This window comes from Polychytrium aggregatum (genome assembly GCF_025602895.1).
Source record: "Polychytrium aggregatum strain JEL109 chromosome Unknown BJ171scaffold_2, whole genome shotgun sequence".
NCBI classification, from domain to species: Eukaryota; Fungi; Chytridiomycota; class Chytridiomycetes; order Polychytriales; genus Polychytrium; species Polychytrium aggregatum.
In genome coordinates this window covers 245,798-268,626 of record NW_026516204.1, presented here as the reverse complement: position 1 = coordinate 268,626, position 22,829 = coordinate 245,798, and the positions used below count along the sequence as shown (strand labels likewise).

General features: G+C 57.6%; 7 protein-coding genes across 7 annotated transcripts; 3 read left to right on the top strand and 4 right to left on the bottom strand.

Moving 5' to 3' along the window:
* Window positions 1-172: 172 nt before the first annotated feature.
* On the bottom strand, window positions 173-1,492 carry BJ171DRAFT_485819 (HAD-like domain-containing protein). The gene has a single exon (XM_053109162.1). It carries the CDS (start codon window positions 1,366-1,368, stop codon window positions 304-306), a length of 1,065 nt encoding a protein of 354 aa, XP_052971320.1. The 5' UTR covers window positions 1,369-1,492; the 3' UTR covers window positions 173-303.
* BJ171DRAFT_485818 (activator of Hsp90 ATPase) lies at window positions 1,493-4,169 on the bottom strand. Its single transcript, XM_053109161.1, has 8 exons — window positions 4,011-4,169; window positions 3,564-3,760; window positions 3,302-3,384; window positions 3,048-3,168; window positions 2,614-2,927; window positions 2,398-2,449; window positions 2,021-2,171; window positions 1,493-1,867 (listed from the first exon to the last, which is right to left on the bottom strand). Exons 1-8 carry the CDS (start codon window positions 4,040-4,042, stop codon window positions 1,849-1,851), a joined length of 969 nt encoding a protein of 322 aa, XP_052971319.1. The 5' UTR covers window positions 4,043-4,169; the 3' UTR covers window positions 1,493-1,848.
* A 360-nt stretch (window positions 4,170-4,529) lies between these two features.
* BJ171DRAFT_111617 (uncharacterized protein) lies at window positions 4,530-9,043 on the top strand. Its single transcript, XM_053105457.1, has 11 exons — window positions 4,530-4,708; window positions 4,965-5,124; window positions 5,460-5,476; window positions 5,637-5,755; window positions 5,834-5,948; window positions 6,051-6,235; window positions 6,349-6,426; window positions 6,547-6,786; window positions 7,149-7,338; window positions 7,466-7,565; window positions 7,640-9,043. Exons 1-11 carry the CDS (start codon window positions 4,645-4,647, stop codon window positions 8,838-8,840), a joined length of 2,469 nt encoding a protein of 822 aa, XP_052971318.1. The 5' UTR covers window positions 4,530-4,644; the 3' UTR covers window positions 8,841-9,043.
* Window positions 9,044-10,273: 1,230 nt separating this feature from the next.
* BJ171DRAFT_485813 (cytochrome P450) lies at window positions 10,274-16,467 on the top strand. The gene is made up of 17 exons (XM_053109160.1): window positions 10,274-10,697; window positions 11,068-11,123; window positions 11,402-11,753; window positions 11,901-11,977; window positions 12,114-12,408; window positions 12,534-12,734; window positions 12,869-12,922; window positions 13,043-13,190; window positions 13,440-13,570; window positions 13,681-13,811; window positions 13,893-14,022; window positions 14,106-14,305; window positions 14,470-14,763; window positions 14,892-14,966; window positions 15,019-15,324; window positions 15,493-15,760; window positions 15,991-16,467. The coding sequence occupies exons 1-17, from the start codon at window positions 10,319-10,321 to the stop codon at window positions 16,425-16,427; spliced, it is 3,534 nt and encodes a 1,177-aa protein (XP_052971317.1). The 5' UTR covers window positions 10,274-10,318; the 3' UTR covers window positions 16,428-16,467.
* A 601-nt stretch (window positions 16,468-17,068) lies between these two features.
* BJ171DRAFT_454213 (uncharacterized protein) lies at window positions 17,069-18,946 on the bottom strand (the record flags this gene model as incomplete). The annotated part of the gene is made up of 2 exons (XM_053108244.1): window positions 17,876-18,946; window positions 17,069-17,425 (listed from the first exon to the last, which is right to left on the bottom strand). The coding sequence occupies exons 1-2, from the start codon at window positions 18,569-18,571 to the stop codon at window positions 17,069-17,071; spliced, it is 1,053 nt and encodes a 350-aa protein (XP_052971316.1). The 5' UTR covers window positions 18,572-18,946.
* Window positions 18,947-19,382: 436 nt separating this feature from the next.
* Window positions 19,383-20,498, top strand: BJ171DRAFT_418637 (uncharacterized protein; the record flags this gene model as incomplete). The annotated part of the gene is made up of 2 exons (XM_053107352.1): window positions 19,383-19,691; window positions 20,034-20,498. The coding sequence occupies 2 exons, from the start codon at window positions 19,383-19,385 to the stop codon at window positions 20,496-20,498; spliced, it is 774 nt and encodes a 257-aa protein (XP_052971315.1).
* Window positions 20,499-20,981: 483 nt separating this feature from the next.
* BJ171DRAFT_620267 (uncharacterized protein) lies at window positions 20,982-22,416 on the bottom strand (the record flags this gene model as incomplete). Its single annotated transcript, XM_053115414.1, has 2 exons — window positions 20,982-21,892; window positions 21,973-22,416. The coding sequence occupies 2 exons, from the start codon at window positions 22,414-22,416 to the stop codon at window positions 21,116-21,118; spliced, it is 1,221 nt and encodes a 406-aa protein (XP_052971314.1). The 3' UTR covers window positions 20,982-21,115.
* Window positions 22,417-22,829: the final 413 nt, after the last annotated feature.

Here is a 22,829-nt window from a genome sequence, read left to right as displayed (position 1 = left end):
AATGCCTTGCGCAAGCAAGGGAGTGGATACCCACCAAGCCCACGGAGGCTCATCTTTGTCAAGTACTTTGAGGACTCTCATTCCCCACTATCGCCAGATACCCTCAATCCAGAACACACAGCGAGCGACTTGTTCGACCTGACTCTCTCGATATTGAGAAACCACGGAGCCGTTCAGATAGTCGAGTCCATTTTATATATCAATAAGGTGCTCCCTAAACCAACAACAGGCCGTGATTGTTGCGAAGGAATGTACAGGGGCGCTCCCGTTTCGTTCTGAACGAGCTGGGCTATATGTATGCCGCTAAGTGGAATGTGGTCCGAATATGTCCTCGATGCAGCTCGCCACAGCGTCCTGGTCGTTGGACCACTCACAGACGAGGGCCGCTGCGGCCTTGACCGGCTCGGAGGCGTTCTGAACCGCAATGCCAAAGCCCACGGTCTTGAACATCTCGACGTCGTTCATGGCATCGCCCATGGCCACGACAGAGTCCAGCGGGATGTCGAGGTGATCCTTGCCGCAGATAATCTCGAGGGCGCGGCCCTTGGACGAGCCGCGCGGGATGATCTCGATCGTCTCAGATGTGGTCTGGACGAGCTGGACGGGCTGCAGGGGCGACAGCCGGATGGGGCCGGATTCCGGATGGCCCGCTGCCACATACCGTGACAGATGCAGTCGGTAACGGGGGTTGCGCTGGATCGGCTCTGGCACGGCCGTCTCGCCGATGGCCTCGAGGGCGGCGACAATACCGGAGAGCGTCTCCACGGTGGCCACATAGACGATCTTGTTGACGACAATGTCTCCGGTCAAGACCCTTTCGATCAGATCATCATAGCCCAGCTTCAGCACCGCGGGCTCGTGGTAGCGCACCGTGATGCCCAGCAGCGACTCGTGGTTGGGATGGGTCTCGGCCGGAGCCTGGAAGGAAAACAGATCCGAGCCCGAGTAGATGACCGGCGAGACTCTGTTGACATAGGCGTGATGGAGGAAGTACATGGCCTCCAGCGGCGGCACCATCGTCTGATGGAGGACCCTCAGGGATGCAAGTGACGACGGGACATTCCCAACGAGAGGACGGGCGAGCGGCGTGCTGTGAGCATCGGCCCGGGTGGTCAGGACATAGCCGCCGTTGCACTGCACAAAGATGCCTGTGCCGAGGAGCTCTGGAATGGCCTGGCAGATCTCGAGGCTGGCGGGGAAGCTCTTGCCGGTGGCCAGGATCAGGGGAACGTCGGGATGGTTCTTGATGAAGCTCCGGATCACCCTGATGTTGCGCTCCGAGAGCTTGTGGTCGGAGCTGAGGAGGGTTCCGTCAATGTCGGTGACGAAGAGCCTGACCTGGCTTGCGGCGATACCCAGCTTGCCCATGATGGTGATTCGGATCTCGACGAGTGGCGGGACGACAAGGGGACTGGATGGTGGTGTCTGATCGATGCTGATCGGTGGGCAGTGCGGGGCTGGATCGGTGCTGTTCGGATGGATCGGTGCTGGCTGGGTGGGCTGCCGGCGATCGCAGCGAACATTTATATCGACAAAAAGGCCCGCTTCGGCTGAGCCCGCGTGCTATGCCATGGGTCGGCAGGGACCAGCATGGGAGGGCAGGGACCAGCATGGGTTCCTGGAGGCGGCCAATCTCCCGACTCCACCTGCCCTCGGTCTTGTTGCCTCCGCTGGCTGTCTGGTGGTGGGCCAGGCGCCAAGAACCTTAACAGCAAGCCCATACCGACCAGCGGCCTGCTCACGATTGCGAGGGCGTCTGCCACCGTGGGGACCGCTGGTGTGGAGAATCCTGCTGTATTGAGCAATTGGATGGGCGATGCACCATGCGTACAGGCTGTGCTCGACTGCTTACAACAAGGCGCCGTATCTGGTCGCATGTCCGGCATGGGATGCACATATGTCAGCAGCGGACTCGGCATTCCAACTCTTCAACGGCCTTTCGCCCCAGCAAGTCGGGTCACGCAGCCATCCTGCCCTGCGCAAGCCCGCCCTCCCCTGTGCCTGCGGCTCAGCGGCTTACCCGAACGTGGCCTTGATCGGGTTGAAGTAGTAGTTGGTCCAGTTTCGCTCGGTCTGCTCCTTCTGGCCAACGGGGACGTCGGCGTGGGTGATCTTGAGGTTGGTGGAGTCAGTGGACTCGACAAAGTCCATGGTGACAGTGGAGTGGTGGCCTGGCGATTGCAGCAGGGTCAGCACCGACATCGGCAGCAGCATCAGCAGCAGCATCGGCAGCAGCATCGGCAGCAGCAGCAACAACAGCAACAGCAACAGCCGCCACAACCACAGGTGATCGCCGGCGAGGCCACAACAGAATCCAAGCTACAACACCTCATGCAGGCAAGCCAGACAGACGCAAGTCTTGAATCGTCGCCATGGACGGCATATCTAACCACTCACCCGATGGCCAGGTCTTGAGACGCCACTTCTGGACAATCTTCTTGCCTTCGACCTAATTGAAAGCCCCAACCGGGACAATGCAGAGCGGCCATGATCAGCTATGTATGCGCCTTGGCAGACACTACATCCAGGCAACATTTCATCCAGGCGACAGTCGCATTATTCCCAGCGCAAGACGAGTGCACCCCCCCCCGACAAAGCCCCCGCTCCAAGTACCAGCTCGGTTATAGTGCCGGTGATGTTGCCGTCAAAGAAAGAAAAGTCGCTGCCGGGCTGTTGCGAGACCACGGCCTTTGACCGCGTCCAGAGCGAGGCCTTGCCCGCATCCACGATGCAGTCGTAGAGATCGCGGGCCGAGGCAACAAACTCAATATTCATGTTGAGGGTGACGAGCGAGCCGAGGACATGAGTGTTGTCGCTGTTCTGCAGCGGATCCTTGGCGGTTTCGACAGGGGGCTTGGGCTTGTATTGCTCCAAGACAGGGTGGCCAGTCATCTGGTGGTCGGCAATCTTGACATCGTCCTTGTGATCTGCCCGAGCGGTGTCCAGATGAGCAAGCGGGTCGGGGCAGCAAAGTGCTGTATCGCTGCAGCATCGACAGAGATCCATGGCCTCGGGATCGGCGCTCATCGGACGGGCAGGGAGCTTACCGTTGATCATGTCAGGGCCAAGCTCGACCAGAGCCTTGCCAATTACCTTGGTGAGGTGCTTTCGCACAACTTCTTTGATTTCCCTGGTTTTCGGGCTCTCGGCCTCGACAGAGACATCGAACTGTGGCATGCGCCGGGTGCCGGCAGGTCAGCGAGTGGATCGGCGAGGATATCCGGGCAGAGGAGAAGGGCATGGCCAAGAGCGCTGTCAAGAAGCGATAGTGGCCAACCAGCCCTGCCTCGCCGAAACTTACCGTGATGTCATCGGCATCGGTATCGTAGCAGACCTCGGGGATCACGATCTTGCCCTGGGCCTTGCTGCCATCGGCGCTCTCGCCTGCAATGCGGTCGAGTTAACAAGCAGCGCACACCTCCAAGTTGAAGCCAGCCACTTGGACTTGGGGCGACACCATCGACAGCTCCCACGTATCCGGTAGATCGACAGAATAGCCTGTGAGTCAGGCCTCCCAGCCCACCGGTGCAGATGTCACCGTCGATACCCATGGTGAATCTTACCAGACCAATGGACATGGAGCGAGATGTCGTAGATGGCAAAGATCTTGCCCTTCCGCTGGTTCAGATCAGCATCGCCAGCGATGTTGCTGACATCGGTCACATGCACCTTGATACCGCCCTGCTCGGACGAAAGACCCTTAAGCTTCTTGGGGATGTGCTCCTTGACCCAATTCATGCAGTTCTTTTCGACCCAGTGCCTGCAAACGGCCATTCGACACCACACACCGATCTGACGTGAGTATCATCGCTGCTGCGGCAGCATGGTGGCTGCTTCTCCGTCGAAATCGCTCAGACTCAAGTTGCTGACATGCCCCCGCGTGCTGCAGCGAGGAAGAGCCACATCGATCGATGCGGGGATGGCGGCCGGGGTTTGCTCGATATCCGGGGTCTCGAGCGCGGATGATCTCGCCCGATGGTGTGCAGACAGACAGGCTCGCTCGCACGTACCAGTTGTTGACATTCTTCCAGTTGGTGGTCATCGCGGCGGGTGCTATGCTATGTTATGCTATGCTGGTTGGTTCCAGAGGCGGGAGCAGATGCAGTCGGCGAGGCGGTGCGATTACGGCAAAGAGTCGATTCGGCGGCTCGATTCAGTCAGCAGATGGCTGCCGGGTTTGGGACAGCGTTGGGTGCGCGAGGGCGCTTGCATTGCAAAGAGCTGACATGCTGACGTAAGCGACGGCCCAAGAGCCAAGGATGCTTCTCGAACCCTCCTTGGACGGTGATCGCAGCGGCTGCTGGGAGATCAAGCATCGGGCCAGAAGGGCGCCGATGGCCGATGGCCGATGGCCGATGAGGAGGCAGCAGCCCGCGCAGCATCTGCAGCATCTGCAGCATCTGCAGCATCCCATGCAGCGAGTTTCTCTCAAGCTGATGCCACTCTGGCATCCACGGGACGGAGCCTTGCTCGGGAAGACCAACCATCGTGATTGGGAGGGATGTGCTCTTGGTCTCCGAGCGAGGACAGAACGCAAGTTCCCACCCCCTCCCGCAGTCCGCCGCTGGTGCCGATAGTCAGCGATCGGGTCTCGGTGAAAAACGTGCTGTGCCGGAACTCATCCTCTCCACCTTCCTCCGAGCCATGTCGCATCACATTCTGCCATCGTTCCAGTCTCGGCAGCCCCTCGGGAACGGATTTCCAGCGGGTGCGTTTGGCACCCATGCGTGAATAGTATCCGGCCATCGCATCCAGCATTGCATCCAGCATCGCACAGTGTCGTATCCAGCATCATACTCAGCACTCCCCCTCAGCCAGCATTGCGTCAATCTTTCTATGTCTTGGGTGGCATCGTTATCTCGGCGGGTTCTGTCGCGACGACTAGTTACCACAGAGTCGCTATGAGAGACTCGCTAACGTGGCCCCCGCCCGCTGCTCTTGTCGCTGTGATGCTGACTCGCCAGGCAAAAACCAACGGCCGTCGCTCCAAATGGCGAGGTCGCCGACAGCAAAGCCGCATTCAGGTGCTCGTGGGCCGGATGCGGGCAGCAAGCATGTGGAGGACGAATACATCCGCAACCTGCAGCAGCAAATCTATCTACTTGAGCTCGAGACCCGATATCTGTAACTCATCGTCCGGCAGAGCTGTGCACTGGTTTTAGCGAATGCTGTCACGGCAGGGCGTGGGATCTTGATGCATGGGCCCTCTTCCTCTGCGCCAGTAATGCTTGCTGGGCCGGTGTTGTCCCTGGTTCGCACCGCTATTCGATGCGGTACCCGCACCAGATGCTCAAGTGATATTGCCCTGGACAGCTTTCGGGGATTCAGCTCAATGTTCCAAAGCATTTTCCTTGACTGATGCGCTCTCTCCGAAATATTTGCGTCCTCGTGTGCCTCCAAATTCAATTCAACTTCATCCCCAAACCACGGCTCGACGCGGCGTGAACGACCCCGTTCAGGAGAGCTCCCAAGAACGGTATCGTTGCTGGGCATCGTGCGCTGTTGAGGGCATTGCCAATAACGCTCATATGTGTGCAGTGTCCACGAATTACTTGGCCGCGTGCGGCAAGCACCCGATACCCCACCGCACCAACACGCCCTCGACAACCCCATTTCTTCGTGGCCTTCTTTTACAGATGGAGATGTTGCACCGGGCGGTGAGCCCACGGGCACGACGATGCCTCTGAACGACGCTATCAAAACTCTCAAGCACAAATACATTGAGCTGCAGGACACCAACAAGAAGGAGATTACGGTGAGAACACGACGAATGCCGGGTGTGTTTGTGATGGATGCAGCGCTCATCACCGCCTCCGATTCCGGGTCGCATCAGAGACTTGAAGACCAGATCGAGATGCTGAGGTCGCAAAACGAAGCCTTGGTTGTCACAATGGCCATGCTCGAGAAGGAGAGAGACGAGGCCCGCGACCAGATGCGAGAAACCAGAGGTACTTGTTTAGTACAGCACGAGTGTATTCGCACCGCCCCTCTGGGCCGCAGCCACGAACTCTGGCTGATCGCACATGCTTCTCGCCCATATGGATCAACAGAAACTCAAATCACGGAGAAGGACAAGATCTACGGTGAAGTCATTGCGCTCCGGAAAAAGATGGAGATTATCCAGGCTGACCACAATCGGATGGAGGCTGCCCACAAGCGCATGATCAAAGAGAAGCAGGAGATGCAGGCTCTGACGCTCGAGGCCGAAGCAAACGCTAACAAGTGGAAGGACCAGGTGCGATCCACGTCACATCTACATTTGCTCGCTGCTGGAGTAGCGGCATTGGCTGTTGAGATGTGGCTCGCGAGTGAATGCCGAGGCACTCTCTGACCTTGTCTATCTCTCAGGTCGAAGAGCAGCTGCACATCAACCAGACGCTCAAGTCTAGAATCGAGGAGCTGCACAAACTCAACACCCAGCTTCAGGTGATCCATGGCGGCGACTGCGGCGACTGCATCGAACACCAATTCGATCCTTGGCTCCGTGCCGCCGAGACACGATCCAGACACTGATACACGGCAATCGACATTGATGCGTGCACACAGACCAAACTTGAGGATGCGGACGCTAGCATGCTGTCCTGGGACATTGAGTCACAAAAGGTCCGGATCGCCGAGCTGATGCGCGAGAAGATAGATCTCCAGACCGAGTTGAAGCAGATAGAGACGGTGCGTAACCAGGACGAGCACATGCGCCTCAAGATTCAGCAAGACTGCTCCGAGCTCATCAAAGTCAATGTGACCCTCAAGGCCGAGTTGGATGATACTCAGCGGCGTCTGAGAAAGGTGGGCAGTTTTTGTCGGCTACAGCACCAGCGTGCTCGCTTTCTTCCACAGACACTCTGGATAGGCATGACCTGGACGTTACTCGTCGAGACATGTCTCTCGAACCCGGGGCCACCGTCATTCGAGCACATTTGCGTCGACAGTACGGCGCACCGCTTGCCGATGATGTTGCAGGAACCCTGTTAGATACGCATCAGGTTCATTTTCCTCTCTGCACGCACCGGGCTCGTGTCGGCCTGACGGCTGTGGGCTCGTTTGGCTCGATCTGTCGTTGATCCATCGTATTGACTGGGAGTGCTGGGATCGTCCATTCTGAGTATCGCACATTCTGAACATCACGCATTTTGCGTCACGCCCACAAGGAATTCGAACAAAGGGATGAAAAGGGCCGACGGCGCCAAGACCAAGCCAAGGAGGTCGAAATTATGCGCGAAGAGCTGGCCAAGATCCGGGACGATTTGTCCATGGCCAAGATCTCTGTTGACAACAAGGACCGGAAGCTGAGCGAAGTTGGACAACAATTGAGAGCGACTGAGGCTGCTCTGGCTGCAGGTGCGTGTTTGCAGGGTGCGACTTGCTGTATCCCAAGAGCGGCTGTTGCTTCGACCGGTTGGGTGGCTGTCGATGCCGAGCATCTGACCACATTCGATCGCCATCGTTAATCACGCACGAAACACAGCCAACGAAGCCCGGTCTGCGTTCGAAGAACGCATTCGCGATTTGGATAGCCGGTTGCAAGAACAAGAGCATGAGCTCATCCAGCTTGGCCAGGACAAGAGGTAGATGCATGGTACTAGCACATGGTGAATGAGGCACATCGGAGGAATAACTCAATGTTCCGTTCCCATGATAGCCTGTTAATTGATGATGTCGCCGAGCTACGAAATGCCAACGAAATTAATCAAATCAAGTTGGTGGGGCTGCAGAAGGATAAGAAAGAACTCACTGCCGACGTCGAGAAGTACCAGAAAGAAATGTCCAAGCGTCGGGAGCTGGAGGAGCTGATCGGCAAAGTGGAGATGAGCGGCGAAAACTATCTGCATTTGATGAAGAACGTCAAGAACTATCTGGCCAACAAGCCGCTCGAGGTTGACGATGACGAGACGGACATCAAGATCTACACCGGTCTCAAAGCCGCTGATCCGACTCAGGGTTCACATGCCAGCCAGGCGCCTCGCGCCAATGTCCTGTCCGGATACGCCTCGGATATGCCCGCGAATTACTCCAAGTACGTGTCCATGGGCATGGATCAGCTTGCCAAAGGCGGCGGGCATGACCGTCGGGGACATGGCGGACCCGCATCGCATCCTCGATCGGCTGGCTACGACGACGACCTCTACGACCGGGTGGCAAGAAGCCGGCCCGAGCGAGCTCACTCTCCAGGCCGCGGACCCGAACGAGCCGGCCCGAGGGGCTTGGATGAGCCTGAGGTGCGGCTTGACCGACGAGATTCGAACTTGAGAGCGGCTCCGGAAATCCACTACGAGGACCACGACCGACGCTACCACGACTCGAGTGAGTCTCCCACCGCGACCGGACGCAGCCATCGAGAGATGGACGAGGACGGCGGATGTGATCGAGACGGTCGACGGCGAGAGTCGCTCAGCGTTCGATCCCAGGGATCAAGGGGCGGCTCGTCGCGCGATCTCCAGGACGATGGCGATGAATATCGAACGTTTGACTCCGAGGCTCGCCGGGGCCAAGGCAAGGGTCGATCTGCGTCGGTCTACGACCACGGCGATGCTCCGCACGGCGACCGCGCTCGCTGGAGACAGTCCATTCCGCCCATCGAGGCCGAGGATGGCGACGACGGCCGGTACAGCCCTCGCGAAGAGTCACTGAAGGTGCGCCGCGAGCACAGCCGCGCCAGCTTCTCGGATGATCGGCCGGCACGTTTCGACCGCGGACATGAACAGGACCGAGGCTCCGAGCTGGAGAGGACCGAGCCTGAGCAGCGCTCCTTTGGCCCGAGTCGCACCCGACAGCGATCGAGGTCCCCAGGACTGCGGGCCGTTGGCAGGGCTGAATCGCAGGACGCAGGCTCCAGTGCCTGAGCGGACGACCCACCACGAAAGCCGGAGTGTCCATCGGCCGACCAGCAGAGACGGCAGCCGCTCACGCAGCCCGGCGGCATCGTCGCCCTCGCATCGAGGCAAGCTGCCAGCCGCCAGCCACTCGCGAACAGGCGGACCAGCTCCGTCGACTGGCGGCCTCAGTCGCAGTCCAACAGAGACCAGCACATCCGGCAAGGGGCGGGAGTCAGTCGATCGGCGGCTCAAGCGACATCCCTCTGACGCCAGCAAGCCACGGTCCGCGACTAATTCCAAACCCGTGTCCAAGGAGACGACTGCTGAAAAGTCCGCTGGCTTGATCTCGGAGGCCGACAAAAAAGGTGGATCCGAGGGTTCAACAGCAGCCCCAGGTGCCCCGGCGCGAGACGACCGCACAAATACCGAATACTAGTTCGTCGCAGTCACGGAATAATGGGCAGGGTTACGTCTGGGGCGATCTATACTATCTTCATGGAGACACGGGGTTACTGTCCCAATCCAATCGAACATGTAGTTTTTGAAAACCTGGATCCAACACTGGCGGCCTCGGAGTGAAGGCCGTGGCCAGAGCGCAATGTTTTGAGGCGGCAAGTCAGAGTCCTGGGTGTCCTGTTTTGGGCCCGCCGTGATCTGCTCGCGACGACCACGCCAGCCCATCCCCAGCCCCGGTCCGGCTGCCGCAGTCAAGCTCTTCTCTGGCAATCCGGTTGCGGCGCGTGTCCCCGGGCTTGCCGGGCGCCTATTGGATTGTGCCGATACGATGCAGTAGATATCGAGTTGCGAAAGCCACAGTCGCTCGAAGCAGCCACGGCCGGCAGCCACCATCGGCACGATGGCCGCGTTGTCGGTCACGGCCGGTTAGGTCACGGCTGTATGTTCCTGTGATGGCCGCCCGCGTTGGTTGCTGGCCATGAGCACCAGACCGCGGACCTCCCCCTCCGCCACAGAGGGCATGTCCCCAGGCCAGACAAGAATTTGGCTGTTCGGGCCTTCGGTGTTACCGAACATCCGGCCCGGGCCCCCGCCTGTGCCTCGGGCGTGTATCCGCCTCCCAAGGGGCACCAGGGCCAGCCTTCCGGCGTGCGACCAGCTGGTTGGTCGCAGAGGGCCACGATCTGGATACCCTGGTCCCGTCCGCGGCCGGGGCGACCTGCCCCCGCCAAGTGGCTTTGTGAAGACACAAGCCACCTCAGCCAAATGTGGTTGTACGCCCGGGGTGGTTGGTCGCCACTCCTGCGCCGGATGAAAGGGGGAAAGCCTCGGCTGGCGTCTGGACGGGGGCTTGTCTGGCCGACGCGTCCTTTCGGTGGGAGGCATGCACGCGACCGGATCCGCCAACGAGACGCACACAGGTACAAAAGCCTCCGGCCGGCATCTTGGCGGCAGCAGTCCATCGTCCTGGCCGGGCTCCCACCTCGAGCTACCAAGCAAAACCACCCATCTGTCTTGCGTTCATCCGGCAGCCAGGCTTCTTCGCTACCATGTCCGCCTCCCCTGTTTATGTCGCCATCATCAACAACAACCTCCCGAGCCAGTCGATCCTGATCGACGTTGGCTCCGAGGGCGTTGCTCCTCCCACCTTCCCACACCAGGCCCAAGCTCAAGCCCAAACCCAAGGCGAAAAGCCCGCTTTGGGGTACTCTGGCGCACGCATCTTCCACGATCTCACCTCGCTCTTGCAGTGCATCGAGACCGAGTTTGGCATCGCAAACCCGCGCTTGACGCCCTATCCCGTTGACCCGAGCCTGCTGCTCAAGTCTGCACTCGACAACCAAGCCGACCGGGTCTCTGATCTCAAGGCCAGCAACCTCTGGTTTGCCAGCGGATCTCCTGGTCGCCACCAGCTGCCCCTGCCTCCGGGTGTGTATCGCTCACCCTCTCTGCCTCCTGTCCGCATTCTGTCTCCGTCCTGCCCGAACTCTGCCCATATCTGCTTCCGACGCGTGTGTCGTGGGAAGGCTGCAATGACTCGCCACCCCCTCCCAGCAGCTTTCAGCCCCTGTGCGAACTAGATCGCCGATCTGGATGGTGATTGATACTCGGATGTGGGTCTGGATTTGCTCAGCACTAACTTGCATTTCACGGATTTTCGCAGGACCCCCTCCCAAGCCGATCCTTGGTAAACTTCTTGCCTGCTCGTCGGCTTCATGTCGCACCTTCTGGTTGATATTCTAGCGGCCATCTGCTCAAGCTTCAATCTCACACCACACATCTCCTCTCTTCTTTTCAGGCAATGTGCTGGACCTGCTTCCGGCCCCCGCTTTGGCCATGATCGATCTGAACCATGTTAGTATGCCGAGGCTGCTCGGTCCTTGGCGCAATCACATAGACTAGCTTGAGGGCGACAGTTATTTGCTTCTTGCTCTTTGGTCGCAGTACCAAACTGCATGCGGCAGTATTCAAAGCCTTGTCCTGTTCCAGTGATCTGGTCGAGCTGGCTGTCGGTACCAGTGCCGATGCTCCCGTCCGACCACGAAGCACTGATCTATCATATCATATGCCGATGACGCCGCCGCATCGAGAGTTTGCTAATGACGCCAACGCATGCTGCTTGCCTCCGACAGAAATACGGCCACTTTTTTCCCGTTTCTCTGGGTCCTCGTCCTGCCGTCGTGGTTTCCGATCCCTACTTGATCGAGGAGATCATGAAACAGGAGGATTGCTTTGGCAAGTTCACCAACGCCGGCCCCCTTCATTATCTCAAGCCAGTTACTGGCAACGGCTTGTTTACCGCCAATGACGACGACCCGGTTTGGGGCATGGCCCATCGTATCTTGCTCCCGGCGTTCTCTGTCAAATCGCTGGGTTCCGCGGTTCCGCTTATGAACCAGCAGACCAAGTTGCTGGTCGAAGCTTTCCGCACCCGTTTCCTTGAGAAGGACGAGACCTTTGATATCTCCGAGTGGATGTCCAAAGGTACGTATCGTGCATCCGCCGTATCTGGTGCATCGCTCCGAGACTTGTGAAAATTGTGTCCATATGACGGAGCAAGGCCGCTGTGATGGCGATATCGGTCGCTGGTGATGGTCATTCAGAATGCTAACGCCACCGCTGCCGCTGCAGTTACCTTGGACATTGTCTCTCTCTTTGGCTTCTCGTACGAGCTCAACTCCATCTCCAGCGCTGAGCAGCACCCCTTCGTAAGTCACCACCTGTTCATTCTGGACCTGTGTATTCTCGAACGAGTGCACCGGCATCCTCCATGGGATCACTTGCATACCGACTGGAACCCAACCACTCCTGAATCTCTCACCTGCCACGGATGCTCTTACCCAGGTTAAGCACATGGTCTTCCTGTTTGAGTATGCCATGACCAAGAACAAACTCGGCCCGCTCTCGGGTATCGCCGATGGAATCGACTGGTTCACCGGTGGCAACAAGGAACAGAAGGTTCAAGAGGCCGTCACCTTCATCATGTCAACCGTCAACGAGGTGATCAAGGAACACCAGGCCGATCCCGACAAGTACTCGGATATGTGCTCGCGCATGCTCAAGACCGAGGACCCAGAAACCGGTCTCAAGCTATCTGAGGAGAACATTGCCTTCCAGATCGTCACTTTTATGATTGCCGGTACGTGCTTTTCGTGATCTCTGCTATGGCGCCGAATAGGTCACAGCAGTTCTCACTCACTCTCACTCACTCACTCACTCACTCACTCACTCACTCACTCACTCACTCACTCACTCACTCACTAGGTCATGAAACCACATCCAGTCTGCTGGCTTGGACTATCTACATGATCGCCACCCATCCCGAGGTTGAGCAAAAGCTCCGCTATGAAATCGAGACTGTGTTTGCCAAGGGCAATGGCAACATTGACGAGAAGTCTGTCGGCGAGCTCAAGTACACCCTTGCCGTTCTCAAGGAGACACTGCGCGTGTATTCTTCTGCTCCTCGTACGTCCCTACATTGCATCGTTCGTGCAATCATATGAGCAAGACAGTTTTGGTTGCGACAGATACGTCAATCAAGATGCTGCCGGGTAATACGATTGTATTATGCAACTGATCAGCTTGGCGCTCTGCAACAGTTTTCACCAAACAATGCACTCGAGATACATTTGTCGGACCCTACCTCATCAAGAGTAAGTTCGTGTGGCTGGATCACCACTAGGTCCATATCGCATTCGCCCATGGCTCACTGGCTTGTACATGAATGAAGTTTTCCTTGCGACTAACAAGGTTCCCTATCCCGATCCGTGCAGAGGATACCTCCATTCTCTTCCACACCATCAACACCCACCGCAATCAGGCTGTCTGGGGCGCCAATCCCGAGGTGTTCAACCCCGACAACTTCCTGCCCCAGAACGAGTCCAAGCGTCCTCAGTACTCGTACATTGCCTTTGGAACTGGGTAAGTACCTCGCAGTAGTTCCGCTCCCACCTTGGTACCTCAGTGTGTCTATTAGCCATGCCTGTGTGGATGTGCAGGGGTGTGCAGGAATGCAAGACGTGAATTGCTGAGGCTGGGCTGCCTAATCGATAGAGCAACTGGTTGGTTGAGTAGATCTCTGACTGGGCGAGCAAGGTGTGTTGGCAACTGGCTCAATGGCGCACCTGCTGATTGATCCACATCGCCATGCTCGCTCTCTTGCCACTCCAGTCCTCGTGCCTGCATTGGCTCTCAATTCGCCCTGATCGAAGCCAGAATTGTGATTGCCCATCTCCTGCACAACTTCAAGTTCACGATTTCCGATGACGCCGAGCCTGTCCTTCAGGTCAAGCTGGCCCTTCGTCCTCATGGAATTCGCGTCCACCTCAGCGAGCCCGGACCCTATCGACCTCACCAAGGCCCCTGCTCCTGCCCCCTGCTCCTGCCAGTGCCCCGGCTCCTTCTCCCAAAGTTACTCTGGATCTGGATACTGCCAAACCCGCCAGCTCCAACCGCAGCTTTGTTATCCAATCCGAGGCCGATCGACTCGATGTTGGCGAGGTCCTCGTGCTGTTCGGCACCAACATGGGCACCAGCGAGGACGTAAGTTGTCCCCTTGCTCGCTCCGTGATCTGCGGCACAACGATATGCGTATGCCGAGTGTCTGACTGCCTCCTGTCCCAGGTCGCCCGCAACATTGCCGACTCGGCCGTCAAGCTGGGCTTCAAGCCCACTGTCGCTTCTCTCGATACCTATGCCAACGAGAAGCTCTTTGGCTTCAAGTTTGTCATCGTCGCGACCTCGACCTACAATGGTAAGCCGCCGTTCCCCGGCCCATCCTGTCGGTATCTCCCAGAGACAGCTAATCACAGCTCTGTGACCCTCCGGTGCTCCCAGGCAACCCACCCGACAATGCCAAAAAGTTTGCCAAGTGGATTTCTGCCCAGGGACAGAGTTCCCTCAAGGACACCATCTTTGCCATCTATGGCGTTGGAAACAAGCAGTGGAAGACCTACCAGGACTTTCCTCGTTTTGTCGAGACCTCCCTCGTCAACCTTGGCGCCACTCCTCTCCTGGAGCGCGGTGCCGGCGATGTGGTATGTGGTTGGCTTATGGGGTGCAACTCGGCTGTGCGGGTATCGACAGTCCTTTGTTGATGGCACACCGATAGATGCTGCATCGTGACAGTCATCCACGATGGGCATCTGACGAGCGACATACCCCTGATTGCTCTCGCACCCATTCTCTGTCTCTCGCGCAGGATGGCGACTTTGACACCGACACGCTCAAGTGGACCAGCCTCTTCTGGGCCAGCGTTGCCTACACCTTCAAGATCTCTGGATCAGATGCCAGCAACGTCGTCGACCCCTCGCCCGCCTCCAACAGCATCGAAGTCACCTGGGCTGGCAAAGCTACCGATGCGTTCCTGCAGAACTTCCAAAACTCTGACAACAATATCAGCAGCCACTTGGGCCGCTTCCGATACATTGTCAAGAGCAAGACCCTGCTTACCAAACCCGGCGCCGTCAAGGATGCTTGGTCGATCGTGTTGGAGGTGAGTATGGATAACAGGCAATGCAGCAGATATGTTGACGACGGTGATCCATGGCCCAACGCACCCCCACGATGAACGATGGTGAGTCTGATTCTGACCACTGACAATGGCGCAATCGCTGCATACAGATTCCCGCCTCCGAAACCAACAAGTACACTGCCGGTGACCACTTTGAGGTGTATCCCCGCAACACCGAGGAGGATGTTCGCAGAATCCTGCCCAGTCTGGACTTGGCCTGGCCACGGCATCGACGAGATCGTCAAGCTGTCCAACACCAACTCGATTGCCAAGCGCGAGCTGCAGATCTTTGACACTGAGATCCCCCTTCGCTACGTTTTCAACGGCGTCGACATTCGAACTGCCCCGACTCGCAACTTCCTCAAGTTCCTGTCGGGCTGCACCGAGTGTCCCCCCGAGAAGAACGCCCTCCTGCTGCTCGCCGGCACGGACGAGGCCTCGCTCCGAGCCTACACCGAGCAGATTGCCAAGACCAAGGCCTCCATCGCCGACGTGATCGAGCGCTTCAAGAGCCTTCGCATCCCTCTTGGCCAGTTCCTCGAGGTGGGTCCCTCACGAACCATGTTGAACTGAGTTGAGCACAGACTGCGATCCAAAGCAGTGGCCAAGCAGTGGCCCAGAGCAGATACAGCAACGTCTGGGTGATAGCTGTCGACGATGGCTGGTGCTGGCTGCCAATACTGACCACTGACCACTGTGCGAATATTCCAGAATGTTCCTCTCCAGAAGCCCAGACTGTACAGCATCGCATCGAGCAACCTCATCACCCCAACCACGGTCGAGCTCTGCATCGGCGTGCTGAACGAGGAGCACCACGACCTGAAGGGCCAGTCTGTGGTGTACAAGGGCCTGTCCTCCAACTTCCTCGCTGGACTCGAGGTCGGCGGCCCTCTCCTTGGCCACATTCGTCCTCACGGCTCGGCGTTCAAGCTGCCCGAGGATCCCAAGGCTCCCATTGTCCTGGTCTGCGCCGGCACTGGTACGACTTGTCTGGGAGACACGCAACGAGGACGGGGTGATCAGATGGAGCGATCGGATAGAGTAGTGGTGTCTTGGGTGGGTGAGGATGTGTCCGGTGTGCTTGTGGGTTGTCGGATTTGACATGCCCTGCCAAGCAGGATGGCTGTGGACCAAACTGAGAATCGCGCCTCCTGAGTGATTCGGCACCACCGACCAGATCAAATCACTGACTGCCGCTGTTCCTCCCAGGCTTTGCCCCCATGCGGTCCTTCCTCGAGGAGCGCAAGGGCCTCAAGCAGAAAGGCGTCGAGCTCGGCGAGGCCACCCTCATCTTTGGCTGCCGCCATCCCGACCAGGACGCCCTCTACTCGAGCGAGCTGCAGGCCCACCTCGAGTCGGGCGTGCTGACCCGCCTCGAGTACGCCTTCTCTCGCTTCGGCGGCCAGAAGGAGTACGTCCAGACGCTGATCGTCAACAAGACCGATCTGGCCGAGCAGCTCTGGACCGGCATCAGCTCGCGCGGAGCCCATATCCTCCTCTGCGGCAGCACTGCTCTGGGCACGGCCGTCCGCGAGAGCTTCGTCAAGATTGTCGAGCGCTTCGATGGCCGCGGCAAGGAACGAGCCGAGCAGTACATTGCTGCCCTGGCCGAGGCTGGCCGCTACGTCGTCGATGTCTGGGGCTAATCCGCACCGCATCCAGCAAGCCAGTTTGCCCGACACGAGCGCCTTGACGGAGTGTGCCCTTGAGCTGCTCTTGAGAAAGCCAGCGAACTAGTCCTCGTCTCTCTTTGCTATCCTTCAATTTCACTTTGCCGGGTTTGATTTGTTGTTTGGTGACATATGTTCCGTTGCTTCTCGGTTGGCGAGTGCCTTGCTCAGAAACGGCCAATGCGCTCTTGAGGAATAACCACTGGCACTTGCGCAACATGCTCTGTCCTTTCGCTTTTCTTTCCAGAAGAAATCTCAACTCCCTCGTGGGATTGGCTGAGATAATACATTTCTACTTGATCAACAGCCGCAGTGTTCTCCAGAGAGTGTCAGGAATCAAGGCGTGCGACAACATCACTGGCCATAGCCGGCCGAGCATTCGCTGTCGAGCCATTCGATGCCACTCTCGGTTGATCAAGATCAGCGATTTTAATGGGCAGCACGGTGTTCTATATTGGCTGAATTGAATGTATTGAGCGTCAAACACAATTCCATTCAGCTATCGCCGCTTCGCGAGTGTCACGCTGAAGGTTCATTGGATGTGGACATTCGGGCGCTTGCAATGGATGAAACGCTTCACTTGCTTGTTTGTTCGATAGCAGCACATGGACTGCAGATTAGCGTACATTTTCAAGCTCTCTGAGTGAGATGGCGGGGATATCAAAGTCTTGGTCGGCTGCCTTGCGGTACCAGTATTTTGCCTTGTCGATGTCGCTCTTGACGCCAAATCCATCCTTGTAACAGTAGCCGAGTTGCCACTGTCCATATCGGTTGCCCCGCTTGGCGGACCTGCGGTACCACTTGGCTGCCTTTTCGTAGTTCGTGGTGACTCCGTATCCGTAATGATAGCACTGGCCGGCCATCCACGGTGCATACGAGTTCCCCAGGTCGGCTGCCTTGCGGAACCACCGAATTGCCCTTGAGTAACTTTTCCGTGCGCCCCAGCCATACCGATAGCACATCCCCAGCCTGAACTGGCTGTCGCCATGGCCTTCGTTGGCAAGCTGCTCAAAGATGCACGCAGCCATCTCTGCGTTCGCTGCCGTTCCGAATCCGTTGATCAAACACACGGCCACGAGGTGCTTGCAGAGCCAGTCTCGCTCCGATCCCAGCTGGCACAGCTCAAAGAACTTGCGGGATTCGAGCGAATCGGATTGGGAGAATACAAAAGCGGCAAGACAGTTGTCTTCCCCAAGCTCGAACTCATCCGATTCGTTGTCACGGATGATTTTGATTCCCTTCTGCTCGTCTCGTTCGGTACCCCGGCCAAGGTAATGCATCCATCCGACCATGTGGGTGGCGATGGGCTTGACGACTGGGTTGGTGGACTGGGTGCTGACTTCCTGCCAATGGTGCACGGCATCGACATTGCTCTGTGGGATGCCATAGTTGATAAACGGGAGCCATCCTCGAAGAAACAAGACATGGAGTGAGCCATCGCCGTTCCCTTGATGGGCAGCCTTGGAATACCACTTGGAGGCTGCGGTACTGTCCTGCTCGACCCCAAGGCCGCTGTCGTAGCATCGACCAAGGCTGATCTGAGCTTGAAGGATACCCCTGTTCGCAAGACTGCAATACAGTTCGACAGCCTTGGTGGAATCTTGGTCGACTCCGTGGCCGTTTTGATAACATTTCGCCAGATGGAACTGGGCCATTGGATGGCTTGAGTTTGCAGCAGTTTCGAGAAGGTCAAAGACTCTCCGACTCTTGGCCTCCACACGGAGCGGCCTCATTCCACCACGATCGATCTCGACTTGGAGAATCCTTGCCAGGAGATATGAGGCAGCGGCATTGTCCCAGCTGGACTGATTCTCAAGCCAGGATCGATCGGCTTCAGCCTGATCCTTGCAGTGAAGCGAGAGGGAGATCTGGTCGCTCGGGGTGAGGACGATTCGGGGTGATCTGTCAGGACGACACAGGCCTGCCTTCCTGCACCAGCTGTGTAAACGAGCCACCTTGGAGCTCAGGAGAGGATGGGCTCGTTTGCACACCCGCAGGAGGGTCTTGATGGTGGCCAGGTCGAGGGCAAGCTGGAAGCACTCGTTGAAGCAGACGATGGTGAAGATGTCGGGATACATGAGGGCTGACCCGGTCGTATCAGAAGTGCTGCTGCTGGCCATGTAGACGACGAAGGAGAGGGACGGCTAAAGGGGTGGGGCGAAGCTTTTGGAGGATGAGAGGAAAGTGGATTCTGCGAGGGCGAATGGAGATGATGGAGGAGACCCGAGAGCGGCCCAGTGTCTTCACTCAGAGGCCGCCAAAGTGATCCGGTCTATTTCTTGTGGCTTGGTCCATCTCATACTACGCCTACATATGGGCTATGGGCTATTGTCTTTGCAGCCTCCGCTCAACGAGCCAAATTCAATCGATGCGACAACATCCAAGCCAGTTCGACACTCGGTCTCTGTGATTGACCTGCACACCATGATCATGTGCCCCGGCTCCGCCACCATTTCGATTCCTTGACTTTGTCACTTTGCTTGGGCCGGCTTGGCCTTTCATCCTCGCATCTCATACCCACATCGACGCATCATGGCTGCCAGTGTCCGTATCTCCTCAGACATGGCTCGACTGGCCACCAACGACCACAGCCCAGACATCTTCACCATCGTCTGCTTCAACGAGTGCTTCCAGCTTGCCCTCGACCTGGCCACCATCAAGACCCTCCTGCGGGTGTGCAAACGAGCCCATCCTCTCCTGAGCTCCAAGGTGGCTCGTTTACACAGCTGGTGCAGGAAGGCAGGCCTGTGTCGTCCTGACAGATCACCCCGAATCGTCCTCACCCCGAGCGACCAGATCTCCCTCTCGCTTCACTGCAAGGATCAGGCTGAAGCCGATCGATCCTGGCTTGAGAATCAGTCCAGCTGGGACAATGCCGCTGCCTCATATCTCCTGGCAAGGATTCTCCAAGTCGAGATCGATCGTGGTGGAATGAGGCCGCTCCGTGTGGAGGCCAAGAGTCGGAGAGTCTTTGACCTTCTCGAAACTGCTGCAAACTCAAGCCATCCAATGGCCCAGTTCCATCTGGCGAAATGTTATCAAAACGGCCACGGAGTCGACCAAGATTCCACCAAGGCTGTCGAACTGTATTGCAGTCTTGCGAACAGGGGTATCCTTCAAGCTCAGATCAGCCTTGGTCGATGCTACGACAGCGGCCTTGGGGTCGAGCAGGACAGTACCGCAGCCTCCAAGTGGTATTCCAAGGCTGCCCATCAAGGGAACGGCGATGGCTCACTCCATGTCTTGTTTCTTCGAGGATGGCTCCCGTTTATCAACTATGGCATCCCACAGAGCAATGTCGATGCCGTGCACCATTGGCAGGAAGTCAGCACCCAGTCCACCAACCCAGTCATCAAGACCATCGCCACCCACATGGTCGGATGGATGCATTACCTTGGCCGGGGTACCGAACGAGACGAGCAGAAGGGAATCAAGATCATCCGTGACAACGAATCGGATGAGTTCGAGCTTGGGGAAGACAACTGTCTTGCCGCTTTTGTATTCTCCCAATCCGATTCGCTCGAATCCCGCAAGTTCTTTGAGCTGTGCCAGCTGGGATCGGAGCGAGACTGGCTCTGCAAGCACCTCGTGGCCGTGTGTTTGATCAACGGATTCGGAACGGCAGCGAACGCAGAGATGGCTGCGTGCATCTTTGAGCAGCTTGCCAACGAAGGCCACAGCGACAGCCAATATTGGATTGGCTGCTGCTTCCTCAACGGCTGGAGCAGACAGGAAAACCCTAAGAAGGCATTCGAATGTTTCAGCAAGTCTGCCGACCAAGGCAATTCATACGGACAATGGATGGTTGGAGACTGCTTCCGCTCTGGATCCGGAGTCGCCAAGAACGACACCAAGGCAGCCGAGTGGTTCCGCAAGTCGGGCGAGCAGGGTAACCGATACGGCGAGTACTCAATCGGCAACTGCTACCACAATGGCTGGGGTGTCGCCAAGAACATCGACACAGCTCTTTTTTGGTATCGCCAGTCCGCCGGCCATGGTCACGGAGGTGCCATCAACAGTCTCTTGGCTCTTGGCTCTTGGCCCTGATTCCCGAGATACACTCGCGTTTCACTCACGATCTATCCAGTTGCAGCACCGAACATGCAACGACCCAGCTGAGCGATCGCGCCGCTAACACCACCAAAAACACGATCCCGATGAAGCGACAGTTGCTGGCTGTGCCGTATGTGCCATTCCGTGTATTCCAATACACCAAAAAGCGCCGCACTTTCCTCATTCATGGATACCAATTGTCCAGATCAGCATCGGCATTACATTTGCCACTGCGAACATCTGTCGCAGACCCCGGCTCTCCTTCGTCAACACAGCTGCGGATGCTCCATGAAGGCCATCGCCGAGATACTCGGCCTGCATCGAGCGAGTATGTTCCCGACAGCCGTGTGGCTCTGTTCTCAATCGCAATGTGCCTGCAACAATCTCTTGGATTTCTCACCGAAGAGTCAACGTGCCCATGAACTCGACGAATTTCAAATAAAGGCTTTCCCCTTTCCTATATTTCGGCAATGCTGCTAGCAGCGACAGACTGAATCGTGATACTATATTCCCCTCGCAACGATCACTCATAGAATTTGATCTGAAACACACCATATGAGACCCACATCTGAGGAACCTCAGTCATGTTGGATGAAAGGATGGTGACTCCCTCAACCACAGTAATAGTAGTCGCCCTCAATGCAGCTGGTGCCGCTGGAGCAAACCTCGAGCTGGAACCAAGTTCCCAGACAGTAGAGAATATCGTTCTGGTCTCCGCAAGCGTAGGTATCTTCGTCACCGCAAGCACCGCCTTCGTGGGGCAGGCCAGTGGGGGTGGGAGCAACGGTGGTCGTGGTAGTCGTTGTGGTCTTGGTCTTGGTGGACTTGGTGGTAGTTTTGGCCGTGGTGGTGGTCGTGGTCGTTGTGGTCTTGGAGGGACCGCCGGTAGTCTTGGAGGGCTGGACACCGGTGGGCGCATAGCAGCCGTTGTGGGAGTTGGACCACTGCTTCTGAACATAGTAGGTCTTGCCGTCGGTGCCGTAGACGGTGGCCTGCTGGGCATTGCAGAGATCACCGATCTCGCCGTTGGCCGAGTTGTACCAGGCAATGGGTGCAGCGACGGTGCTGCCAGTAGCGACACCGACAGCAGCATCAGTCAGAGCCTCGACGAGCTCGTGGGACGAGACGGACTGGAGGTTGTTGAGGGCCGAGGGATCGCTGCCACAGCCGCCAGCGCAGGAACCACCCTGGTCGGGCATGATGCCGTAGTAGAGGTACTTGGTCGAGCTGATGTCGGAGACATCGATGGTGCTGTGGTAGGCGCAGAAAGTGGAGCAAGAGGCATCGCCGCCCATGGTGATGGTGTATCCAGGGGCAAAGTGGATGGGGTAGTAGGTGTTGGCAGTGGGCTTGAGGGTGCCGCTCTTGACAAGGCCGCGGAGCCAGGTCTGCAATGAACAGAGGTATATGCAAGCCAGTTAGTGACAGTGTGCGAGGTCGCTGGAACAGACACACAAGCAGAGCATACCTGGATGGAATCATCGCTGGTGGAGGTGCTGAGGCCGGAGTTCTGGGTGATCGAGCCCGAGAAGGTACCGGTGCCGATGTTCTGGGTGGGGGTGTTGTACTCGGAGAGCCAGCTGATGTAGGGAGAACCAACGATAGCGCTGTAGAAGGTATCCATCTGGCTCTGGTAGTTGACGTTGCCGCCGTAGTAGATAGGGTGGACGTCGATGTTGGCGATGACCGGGCCGCCGTAGTAGGTCAGGCCGTTGGACGAGGCAGCGGCAATCTCCTCGACCTTGGGGGCAGGGAAGATGCCGTCCTTGTAGTGGATACCCTTCTGGCGAATGGCAGGCTTGGTGGGAGCAACGACGGGCTTGTTGGGGACGGTGTTCTTGCGCTTGGGAGCAGCCGAGGCAGCTCCGGCGAGGGCAAGGAGCAGGACAACAGAGGACTTGAGTGAGAGCATGGCTGGAGAAGGGTTGGTGAGAGTAGTGGAGAGGCGGGTGTTGCTCCAAGAGGCGGCTGGTCGAGCTCGGCGGATGTGGTGCTGGTCGAAGGAGGCTGGGAACTGCATCGGTATTTATGGCCCTCGGAACCCCATGCGGCACGCAGGATGCGGGGTGGATCCAGTTGGTCATGCGGGAGTGCAACGGAGTGGAGACGGATCATGCCCCAAGTGGAGATGGTGCCGCTTTGGGGAGTTGTTTGTTTCTGGGCCGTCAATTTACACAATGTCGATTCTGGAATGGGACGAATGTGGAGGCGACTGGAGGAAATCATACGTCAGGCTGCGGCTCAACTAGGACAGAATGGACCGCATCGACAGCGGGTAATCTCGAATGACAAACGACAGACAGAGAGCATGCAGGGATCCGAGCC